We start from the raw sequence: 12,285 nt of genomic DNA, 5'->3' as shown, positions 1-12,285 counted from the left end.
AGCTGTATAGGTACAATACCTTGAACAAGATTAGAAATATATGTACAGTGTGTTTTAACAAAATTGATCTCAAATTTGTAATAATATACAAAATTTGTACACAATACACAAAAGTCCAATCCAATGTAAAACATTCAAAACAAGTAGTTGCTTTTTAAAAGTAGATTCAACAATCTACATTTTTATATTATTGTATCTATAGCCTCCCTTTTTTCTTTTCAAAGTAGATACAATAATCTACACTTTTTAAAATCATATCTATATCCCCCTTTTTTCTTTTCTCTTTTCTTTTCTATTTTTTTTTTTTTTGTTTTTTTTCAAGACAAGATTTCTCTGTAGCTTTGGAGCCTGTCCTGGAAACTAGCTTTTGTAGACCAAGCTGGCCTCAAACTCACAGAGATCCACCTGCCTCTGCCTCCCAATTGCTGGGATTAAAGGTGTGCTGCCCAGCTCCTCTTTTTTCTTTTCAAAACAAGAACCTAGAATCTAATTTTCTTTGTTTAGCTTTTTTCCTGACCATTACCAATAACAACTTGTAACTAATCTCCCTAAACAATGAGAAATATCCATAATCCATTGAATGACCAAAAATCACCCACCCTGCCTATTGGGAACATGGGTATCATATTCTTAAATTTACTTCCTGCTTGTCTGGGGATAAGGGTATCTTTAAGTAATCCTGAAAAAAATGGATTAATTGTCAAGTCCTGAGGGTTTAGTGTGGGCTTTTGAAGTCCAACCCCAGTGACATACTTCCTCCAAGAACGTAATACCCACTTCATCAAGTCCACACCTCCTAATCCTTCTCAAATAGTGCCATTCCCCGATGAATACATATTCAAATATATGAGCTTATGGGGACCATTCTTATTCAAACTACTACACTGACTTCAATGCCACAGTGTTCTTTTGTGTCTTTCTTTCTAGCATTTCTTGGAACTTAATATATTCTAAATTGTTTATGTGCAGGTTCTCTGGGAGAGTATACCATTCAGGAAAATTTTTGATTCATTGTTTATTTTCCCCCTCTTTCCTCACACAGACTTACAGTGGGTACTCAGGATATTGCTTGGATGGGAAATAAAGAGGAAAAAGTAGTCTTATGAAAGATCATGAGGCATTCCAATAAGAGAAATACGTGCTAAATCTTTAAAAACAGTTATATGGTTGAGTAACATAATAACAATGCTAAAAGATGAATTATGGATTGAAACCAATCGTGTGTGGTACAAAAGAGAAGGAGAAGCAAGCTGAAGCAGAATGTAAACTTAAGAAACATATAAGATGAGCCCAGAAGAGTTACAATATTTTAATAGTCAGTTTGAAATAGAGGAACAAGGAAGGTAAATAAGAAGAAATCATCTAAGATATGTTGAGAGGAATTCAACAAATGTGAAGAAAGTTGTACATTTACTCACTATGAAAGTTCAAACAAGACACAATACAATAAATATAAACGGTACAATTAAAATTGAATAAAGGATTTTGATAGAGATTTCTTCAAGAAAATGTAGAGTTGGGCAATAAGTATAGGAAAAGATGATCAGCATCATTAGTCAATATGGAAATGAATCACAATCATGACACACCACTTCCGGTCCACCAGGATGCCTGCCACTAGTAGGAAATTCAGTACAGTGTCAGAAAACAGTGTCTGTTAGCATGTGGGTATGTTTCGTAAATGCGTTTTGAAATAGTCTAAGAACTGACTTAGGAGATGTCAGTGAATTCAAGTACCTAACAAACCACTATTTGATGAGTGTTTAAACATACTGTTTTATACTTATTTCTAGCCATATAAGTTGAAGGTTTAGTTGTAAAGAACATTATTTTAATAAGGGAAACAAATATACACCATATATCTATGGTGAAAAACATGGCATATGTACCATATGTTCACCTCAAGTGCTGCCTTTGAGGATACAAGGTAGCTCACTTTTTAAAAAGTTTTCATTTCCTGAAGGGCTAATACAAAGTTAGTGTGTAAGCCAGTGATTTTATTCCTAGAAAGTTTGTAATGAATGGACTATGCCTTATTAGATGGAAATGGGTCTTTGAGGACCAGGGTAGGATGCTATGATTTTAAATAGACATGCTGGGCTGTCAAGAGGACAAGAAGTGAACTTTTGGTGGTTAATGTGCATTGTCAACGTGATTGGACTTAGAATCACCTAGGACACCCACCGGTGGGCATGGCTAAGAGGGCATTTCCAGAGAGGTTCAAGTGAGGCAGCCACCATGAGTGTGGACAACACTGGCCTGTGGGCTGGGTCCTGGACTGAATAGAAAGAACAAAGGAGAAAACAAGCTGAGCACCAGCTTTGATCTCTGCATCCTGACTGTGGATACAATGTTATCAGCCACTTCACACTCCTGCTGCCATGATCTCCCATGATGGACTGTATCCCTCCAAACTGTGAGCCACGGGAAGCCCTTCATTCCTCAAAGTGCTTAGGGAGAACAGACTCCTGTATACACACACACACACCGAGAGAGAGAGAGAGAGAGAGAGAGAGAGAGAGAGAGAGAGAGAGAGAGAGAGAGAGAGAGAGAGAAAGAGAGAGAGAGAATTTTTCACAATTCAAAACATGTAATGAGCCACAGTTCAATTTAGCTGGAAAAGTGCTTCCTACCATTCATGAAGCTCTGGGTTTGATTCAGATGTGGTGGTTCATGCCTGTATTTCCTTTATAGACAGAGCAGGCAGACGCATACAGTACTCTGAGATCAAGTTCATTCTTGGTTATATGGGGAGTTGAAGGACAACCTAGGTTATATGAGACCCTGATTAAAAAGAAAGATCAATATTGCACATGATAGCAAAGAAAAGCCATCAGGATGCCCATAAACATATGAACAGAGAAAGAAAATATCATGTACATTCAAGGACCCCAGCCTTAAAAATAAGGAGTCCTGTCATAAAGTATAGTATAGTTGAAATTGAGGACAGAATTCTAAGATAAATAAGAGAAAGATACTAGATGGCTCTATGTATAAGATTTCTCACTAAATTCTTAAAACAAAGTAGGGTGGTGGTTGTCAGGGGCTGGGAAGAGATAGGAGAACTCTTTTGGGGACTCTTTTGTAAAAGCATTGGTCCGAAGAGTGGGTGCTCCACCCTCATGATCTGATTACTTCCCAAAGGCCCAAGCTCCTAGTATTACCTGTCTCCCTCTATCCTCTCCCCACAGACTAATTTATAAAGGTAGGAAATTGAACTTCCATAGTTCAAGAAACTAGAAGTCCAGTGTGTAGGTGCTAGGATCTGATGAGAGCCTTCCTACCTGCCGGAACCTGCCAGAAGCCATCACATGACAAGTGAGAACATAGGAGAAGTGGTTTACATAACAAAGCTGCTACTGTGAAACTAATCTGCTTTCATGGTAATAATATAAACCCATTTGTGAGGATAGAGCCTTTATGCATAATCCTGCCCTAAAGGCCCTACCTCTTAACGACTTAAATGTCAATTCAATGTCAGCATGAGTTTTGGAGGAGATTTAAACTGTAACATCACTGCACTAAAATCAGGTTTGGAAATACAAATGCTCATTTTAGTACATACCCAGTCAATAGAGTAGTGCCTAGAATTATACAAGGAACTCTCAAAATGAAAATAATCCAACTATAAAATGGAGAAAGGACATGAACAGTCATTTCAGCGAAGAACAGATTTAGTTGGAGGATGGAGTGACAGATCAAGCCGTTAGGAGCACTTGTTCCTGCAGAGGACAGGCTCAGTTCCCAGCACCCACATAGCATAACCGCATGGAACTCCAGTTCCAGGGAATTCAGCACCCTCCTCTGGTCTACAGGTACCAGGCACATGAGGGGCACATACAGACATGCCCGCGAACCATACGCATAAATAAAGATAAAAAAAGAAGAAGAAACAATGTCATTCGGTGTCAAATAAACATATAAAGAAGTTTCAGCATCACAGTCTAGTTAAAAACGAACAAATTAAACTAAAGTGAGATATAAGCACAGACTTTAAGAATGGTCAGAGTTTTAAGAGAGACAAATCCTACTGAGGGTGGAACGAAACTGAACAGTGTTACTAGCAGAAATGCAAACCTGCTACAGTTGTGGAAAGCAGTGTGAATATTTGTGTAGTTGAGGGTGGATGTGTGTGTGTGTGTGTGTGTGTGTTCTTCCTCAGGAGTCATGCACCTTGTTTTTGAGACAGGGGCTGTCTCTAGCCTGGACCTCACTAAATGGGCTAGGGTAGCTGACCCAGAGATGAAGGGACACTGGCCCACTCGAGCATGTGGCTCTGGCAGGCCTTGCCCTTCTCCCCCATTCTCTCTGCCTTGCTAAAAATTGTTTGATTACATTCCTAAAGCTAGTCAACAAGGTCTATTACCTTATTTGACTACTTCTTCCTCCTGAGGCTGACTGTCAAACTATAGCAATCAAAAGTCCCTTTTGGGACGCCTAATTAACATGCCCAATTAAAAAACGCCTCATCCTAACACGGAGTTTCCCTCTTGACCTTTATAAACCGCCATTGGCCTATGTGCCACGTTTGACTCCTCTCTATCCTGAGGCAGTCCTTTGTCCCTCTGGAACAAATGCCCTTTTTCCCTTTCCCCTATTTTCTTACTGCCACATCCCAGCCCAATTTAACACAATCCTCCCCTTTTCCTCCTCATAAAAATCACACCTGTGAGGTCTGTAGCTGCTGTTTTCTGCCCGAGTCAGAAAGCAGCCACCTTAACTTTTCTTCCCAGCTAAATAAAGGATCTCCCCGTGAAAACAGGTGTTTGGGTGTGGTTTGTACCTAATCTGGTGTTGGGAGGAAGCCCCTACCTGGGATCTCCTTCAGAGAGCCCCAGATAATTGTTTGCTCCACCTCCCCGGTACTAGAACCTTTTTTTTTCCTTATAAGGGTGCTGGGGCTTGAACTCTGGTCCTCTTTACTGACTGAGCTATCTCTCCAGGCCCAATTTAGTTCTCTCCCCCTTTAAAAACAAAACAAAACAAACAACAACAACAAAAAAAAAAACCTGCTGTACCAATGGCACGTCTGGACAAGTATCACGAAGTGTAAATCGGTGTACATATCAAACGTGGCATCTAAACGTTCACAGCAGCATCTTGACCATATTTCATCATGACAACAACCAGACATACCCACACTATGAAATACGACTCCACATCTTGCCCTGAGGAACAAACTACGTAGATTTCTATGGGTTAATTTTAATAATGCTGAATGACTGGATTCCTTGTTATTAAAGGGGGTGTGTTTCCCTCGTGTTGTTTTAATTTTTTTGTTTTTTGTGTGCTTGTTTTTTGAGACAAGGTCTCACTGTGTATCTTTGTCTGCCTTGGAACTGGCCATGTATAGCAGGCTAGCCTAGAACTCAGGAGATCAGCTCCTCTGCCTCTCAGATGGGATTAAAGGCCTGTATCACCCACCTTCCCCGGCCTAATTTCGTTCATCTCAATCACCCTGTGCACAGCCGACCATCAAGAACAAAGGCCACGAACTGATTCTCTCAACACAAAGTCTACTGAGCGAAGGTATTCGAGTCTCAGGGCTCTGAGCTTCCGACTTCACGTCCTGGTTCAGGAGCAACGCACACCCTGGAGGAGGTCACGCACAACTTCCTGCGTCCCCGCCCCGCGGTACCGTGACGTCACTAGTCCGCGCCGCCGCAGTATTTGACGGGACTGTGACCCGCCTGCCGGAAGCCGGGTGACTGACCATGGCGACGGTGGCGGAGCAGTGGGTGCTGGTGGAGATGGTGCAGGCGCTGTACGAGGTGCGTCGGTAGCCAGAACCACCCGTGAACCCGCGGCCCGGGTCCAGAGACCCGCGGCCCGGATCCACGGTGCTTCCTGCTCCCGGGGAGAGCAGGGGAAAGAGCGTCGGCTGTCCTCGCCTCCTGGAGTCACGCAGGAAAGCAGCTCTTGGGAGGGGTGCCGAGGACACACGAGTCCTCAGAACCACAGTTGGAACTGATGGCCAGACGGGGTTTGTGGGAGTGGGCGATCTAGGTGTGAGGAATGCCCTATCATAAATTACAAACTTTGCCCAGGGCGGAGGAGAGTGGTTTAGAAAGAGGAATAATTAGGAATTTATGAGCATGGAGTAGACATTCTTTTGCCCACAGTTTCTATATAATGAATATATAACGTTTTGAAGGATATTTAAAAGAATAGTTAAAGGGTTATGGTGGTTTCATTCAGCTATGTAAGAAAATGGATAATACAAATGCCAGTCTTGGGAGGACGCTGGTTTCTTGAACAACTGAGCTTCCCTGCTATGCCCTATAGAACTTGTGTGTCTTCTATCTCAGGGACTCTTCAACACGGCCGTCTCTAACTTCACGTGATAATAGACACTGGCAATGCATTTGTAATACCACTTTAATGTGAATGTCGGTGGCCATATATGACTAGTGACTATGTATTAGACCAGACGAATCTGAAGCCTGGAGACCAAGCTATTTGAGCCAGCAGATAAATCCCGGTGCATAGAGAGCTCACATTAGTTGGAAGTGAATTTCACTTTATTTGATAATGTTACCCAAAGTTGCTGCTTATGAGTAATGGCAATGCTCCATTACAGGAGCTATCTGGAATTTCTCTTCCTTCCTTCCCGTCCTCCACCCCCATCTCTCTATGCCACCTTCCCTCCCTTCTTTTGCCATTTCTAGACAGGATTTCTCTGTATAGCGCTGGCTGCCCAGGAACACACTTTGTAGACCAGGCTGCCCTGGCCTCCCAAGTGCTGGGATTAAGTATACAGCACCAAACTCAGATTACCGAGAATTTCTTCATGAAAATTATTTGAGACAGAGGGTACTTGATTTTCTTATTCTATACCAAGGTCCAATATTAGGCTAGTTATAGCTACTGAGTCACTATAATAGTTTTTTTTAAGAAATGAGTAATTTTCTGTTGTACAATGTGACTTCTTACTCCCCAAAAGGGACCAACACATACTTCAGAGAATTCTTTGTGTGTCACATTTCCTAGGTAGAGAGAAAAAAATAAAACTGGTATTTATGATTATTTGAATAGTTTTTTAGACTATTAGTTTTTCATCTTAGGGTAATTTCTTTATGGGGTTTGTTGAGTTGAAGAGATGTTTGCCTGCTATCATCCAATTAGTGAGAAAATCAAGGTTATCTGGACTTACTCTTAATTATGTTTAAGAAGGGTCAGCAAAAGTTTTAGATCATCTTAAGTAGAGATTTCTGTTCTTGTTCTCAGTTTCTGTGTATTTTGTAGAATTTGAGGCTTGTAAAGTATATCTGAAAAATAAAGATCCATGTGCACATATGTATGTGCGTGTCATCTATGTAGTTTTAAAGGTACTTTCACATTGACAGGAAAGCTCCCATGAGAACTGTCAGCAGCTTTCCAGTCTATGGTCTGGTATGGCTTTTGTTTGCTCATTTGTTTTTAGCTATGGTGAAATGTCATCCCTTATTTCTGCCTCACTGCTAATGTATTTTGTATTTAAGTTTGTAAGTACATGTCTGTATTTTGAGATAATGTCTCACTCTGTAGCCTGGGTTCTCCTTGAACAGATGCTCCTAGTATTTCAAGCACACACCATCATGCCTAACTTTTAAAGGCCTGGGTTTACCAGCTATGGTGGCTCATACTTTTACTCCCTACATTCCTGGTCTACATAATGAGTTCCAGGCCAGCTATGGCTCCGTAATGAGACCTCTCTCCAAAACAAAACAAAAGGCCTGTTTTGTTTCTTTTGTTTGTGGTGGTTTATTTGAAATAGGGTGCAGCTATGTAGACCTTCCTGGCCTTAAAGTCAAAAGATCTGCCTGCTTGTGCTTCCCATGTACTGGGATTACAGGTGTGCACCATCACACCCAGATTAACATGCCTATTTTAAATGATTTTTCTGGTGGTAACCCACTGGAATAGAGAATCCAGCCAGTAACTGAAGGGTTATTGCTGTCTAGATTCTTCTACATAAACTCATCCATGCCTTTATTCTGAAACTATGTAGAGTACAAGATAGTAGACTAGCCAAGATTCCATCTTACTATGCTGGCTCCACACTCTGGGAGAGGGTCTGGATTCAGTTCCCAGTGTCTGCATGGTGGCTCACAGCCATTTGTAACCAGTTCTAGGGGAATCTTCTGATCTCTGCAGGTGCCAGGAACACATGTGTGTGAAGCGTGTGACATGTGCAGACAGAATACCTACACACATAAAATAATAAAACATTTTAATAAAAATAAAGATATCTTTGTGTCTATCATCATGAAACAGGTTTACATCCTTTGGGTCGCATGATAGAAAAGAGAGCCAATTTCCTTTAAGCATTTATTACTGCCACCCCCACCCATCCACGCTGCATTGTCTAAGATCTAAGGAGATTTAGCAGCAGGGTAGGGAAAATACAGTAAGATGTGGAAAACTTTAAGAGTTATGGAAGCTGGTTTACACGTAGTTTTATTAGCTTATCCATGGTGGGTACGGGTGATAGAAGGTGCGTTTAGGTGTGTGCAGTTTCCTTATACACATTTCTTGCCAGTAAAAGTGTAAATTATCTGAAAGACATGATAGAGTTGTTTTAACTGTTGGGGTTGTCAGGTCTTACCTCTTTCTCTTTTTCACTACTGAAAGGTTTTAAAGCTGAAGTACTAGGGGGTTTCGTGTGATGGAGTAACTGCCGGTTGTTAAGGTGGGAAAGGCATGAAGAGCCCTTAAGGAAGCCCTGGCAGTAATAGTGCAACCCTCAGGAGAGGCAGCACTGAGGTGGACTGAATTTCCCTGCAGCCTTTGAGGTGACTACTTTCCTTCTTTGCTTTTCTCCCTCATAGGCTCCAGCATACCATCTCATTCTGGAAGGAATTCTAATACTTTGGATAATCAGACTGGTTTTCTCTAAAACCTACAAGTTGCAGGAGCGTTCGGACCTTACAGCCAAGGTAAGAAATAAAACTTGTTTTATTCAAGATATGTGGCAGCTACATCATCTTTCTAAAGCGGAATGAAACTTGACTCTGTAGTGGATGTTAAAATGTTGACTATAAGGAGAGCAGTGAATAAGGAACATCAGAGTAGATGAAGTTTGAGGAAAGAGGCATAAAGCCTCACTGGAGGAGACTGCAGCCTGCTGGTAGATGGCTTGAGGGGCGCATGTGCAGCTGCCGGACTCCAGTGTCTACACACAGGTTATGTGAGCTGTCCTTGAGGTCAAGAGGAGAGACCTCCATGTGGTCTTCAGAAAGGGGATTCAGAGTTGGAAATACCCACATCCCAATTAGAATTTTTTTTGTGTTATGTGTGGTAAGATGGAAGAAATCCTAAGCATAGAAATGAGATTTTTAAGTTGTCAAGTTGCCCAAAAACTGCATGAGAAAGGGGATGAGCTGTAATTAAGAGAGAGGGAAGAGTGGGAAGTACCCTGAACACAAGAAGGATGGCCTTCGCTCTCCACAACAGCTGGCAGGGGTGTTTTGTGGCACGCTGTTCATTGTTGCAACGTTGCGGTTTGGCATCACCAGAGCCAGTGTGAGGGGACTCGTGCTGAACCACACACACTCTAACGCCTCTTTTTCTGTAGGAAAAGGAAGAACTGATTGAAGAGTGGCAGCCAGAACCTCTCGTCCCTCCTGTCTCAAAAAACCATCCTGCTCTCAACTACAACATCGTATCTGGGTGACTTGCTTGACCTTGCTGCTTGGAGTGATGGGCCTGGCTTTAGTTCTGTTGCCAAGCGTGTGAAGGGTGGTATCCCTTATTAGATGAAGACATTTCTTTGAGTAGCTGCTGTACTTTTCAATGTACAATTTTCTTCAAGGGGTGGCCTGGGACTCTTTTAAACTCTAATTTGGGAATTGAAGATTATCTTTTTGTTTTTCCTTAAAACACATTCTCTTTCTTCCCCTCACTCGTACTCTGTTGTTTCTTAATTCCCCCTTGTTCTTCTGAGTTTTGTTTTGTTTTGTTTTTGATTGGTGGTGGAACTAAAGACTGACTATAAACACAGCAGATCTCAATGTCCCCAGGACTCCAGCATTCACTATCCAGTCTCTGCATAGATTAGGGAAAGGTGTCTAGAGCAAGTACAGTGGCCTGCTGTGGTCCTCTACTGTCTCAGCAGTACCTGCAGGAAGAGCCTGAAGCTCAGCCATACACATCTCAGCTGTGTGCACTGCCCTGTTCCTCCGTTCCCTGTTAACTGCAGCATAGCATGTCTGTAGATTGTGCTCTGCTTCAGTTTTCTGTCCCTGGCCATATTGCCACTAAAGAAGCCCGTGCTGTGTGACTACTTTATCATACACTTCTCTTTGTTTTCCTAGCGTTGACATCATCCTTGGTTTGCTGTTGGGCTCGGCAGTCCGCATTCCATCTGTGTCTTCCTCCGGGACTGTGTATCTCCATTGTTCAGTCATGCCATCCATTAGGTTTCTTTTCTTTTTTCTTCTAGAACTCCCTGCCCTGCTCCTGCTGCTCAGAGAAGCCTTATAATTTTGTCAGTTGGCTTGAAAACATTGGCCCCTTCTTTTCCCCTTCCTCCACCCATTCCTCTCCCTCTGTCTGTCTCTCTCCCAGAGTAGGTAAGCAGGTAAGGCACACACATCCAGTGCTGACATATACAGATATTTGGAGGTCAGCGGTCGAGTGTCTTCCTGCTGCTCTTGCCTTACTCCCTTGAGACAAGTCTCCTGCATGAAAAGCTGTCACTGATGTTTAGCTAGGCTGCCTGACCCAGAGATCTTCCTGATGGAACAGCCCAGCACTGCACTGGGATTATAGGACTTCACTGTTCCAGGCCTTCCTTTAATTTTCTCCTTTATGTCATTGGAGTACAGACAGACTCCTAAGAGTCTGGACTCTGTCTTGTGCTTAGCTTCAATTTGTGTTTATTTCACACTCGTGTACTCTACTGATCCTCACTGTCCATCATTGTTTTTTTTAACAGTTTTTATCAAAATCAAGTGCATTATGTACATTGCTTACAAAAACTACAAAAGGCCAGGCCTGTTGGCTTAGGAAGTCCAGCAATACAAGAGGCTGAGTTGGGTGCATCTCAAGTTCAAGCCTTGCCTGGGCTACAGAGTGACTTCAAAGCAGCCTGTCTCCATAAATTACTTTTTAAAAAAATAACAATAACAAACTGAGATTGTAGCTCAGTGGTAGAGAACTAGGAAGAGGCAACACAGTAGTTAGTTTTTAATTTTTTTTTTTTGTTTTTTTTGTTTTGTTTTGTTTTTTCGAGACAGGGTTTCCCTGTAGTTTCTAGAGCCTGTCCTGGAACTAGCTCTTGTAGACCAGGCTGGCCTCGAACTAGTTTTTAATTTTTTCAGTTTGATTAGTTCTCTCTCTTTGTGTGTACATGTTTGTGTGTCCATATGTGTGATAGAGAGAGAGAAAAAGAGAGAGAGAATATACAGAAGTGTTTGTATGTGTGGGAGCCTGTGGTGGCCAGAAAAGGTTGTTGGGTCCCTTGGAGCTAAAGTGGCAGGCAGTTGTAAGCTGCCCAATATGGATGCTGGGATCTGGACTCTGGTCTACACAATGGAGCAGCAGACTCTTCACCACTGATCCATCTCCCCAACCAAACACACTGGTGATTTTACTAGTTTTTGTGGTGGTAGGAATGGAACCTGGACCTTGTATGCTAGACAGCATTGTACACTGAACTATGACCCTGTCATGAGGCTGTTTCTTGTGATGTTGAGAAACTGGATCTTACTGCTGTTGATTTAATGCCTGTTTGCTTACATATTAATTTGGCATGAAAGTGTTACTTGTGTTTAGTTTTATTCTTTAAAATCGAGCTTTACTGAACATCCACATAGCATAAAATTCATTCTATTAAACTATTCTCTTAAAATAGTAAGTGTTACTGTATTTACAGAGGTTTGCCACTATCACCATTTTCTAATCTAGAACATTTTCTTCCCTCCTCAAGTAAATCCCAAGCTTTTCCTTCCTGCCCCACTTGTTGCCCAGGCCCTGACAGTATTCATCTACCCTATGAGCAGGCTTGACTGTTGTAGGTATTTCATAAGAACGAAAATGTGCAAAGTGTGATGTTTTGTGTGTAGCTCATCTGCTGATCTTAGTGACTTCAGTGACTTACATCCATGCTGTAGCAGCTGGCAGTATGCGTCTCCTTCCCTTAGAGGACCAAGACGCTTCTTTAATTGCTTCTGTCTGTTTTAGAGTGTCTTTTAAGTTCCCTGGCATCTGGAATTCTGTGGCGCATGCCTTTAATTCCAGCATTCAGGAGGCAGAGACAGGTGGATCTCTGAGTTTGAGGACAGCCTGGTCTATAGAACGAAT

At 42.1% G+C, this 12,285-nt stretch overlaps 1 protein-coding gene across 1 annotated transcript in view; it reads left to right on the top strand.

Moving 5' to 3' along the window:
- Positions 1 to 5,661: 5,661 nt before the first annotated feature.
- The window catches only part of Sptlc1 (serine palmitoyltransferase long chain base subunit 1), a 45,459-nt gene continuing 38,835 nt past the window's right edge, over positions 5,662 to 12,285 (top strand). The window contains exons 1-3 of the mRNA XM_038334494.1: positions 5,662 to 5,771; positions 8,811 to 8,918; positions 9,557 to 9,651. Of these exons, the coding sequence (XP_038190422.1) occupies positions 5,715 to 5,771; positions 8,811 to 8,918; positions 9,557 to 9,651 (260 nt within the window). The 5' untranslated portion in view covers positions 5,662 to 5,714. The remainder of the gene's footprint in view (positions 5,772 to 8,810; positions 8,919 to 9,556; positions 9,652 to 12,285) is intronic.

The sequence above is a fragment of the Arvicola amphibius genome, chromosome 6 (assembly GCF_903992535.2).
Source record: "Arvicola amphibius chromosome 6, mArvAmp1.2, whole genome shotgun sequence".
Lineage (NCBI taxonomy): Eukaryota > Metazoa > Chordata > Mammalia > Rodentia > Cricetidae > Arvicola > Arvicola amphibius.
Note: the sequence above shows the minus strand (reverse complement) of the source record. Positions and strands in the feature narration are given on the sequence as shown.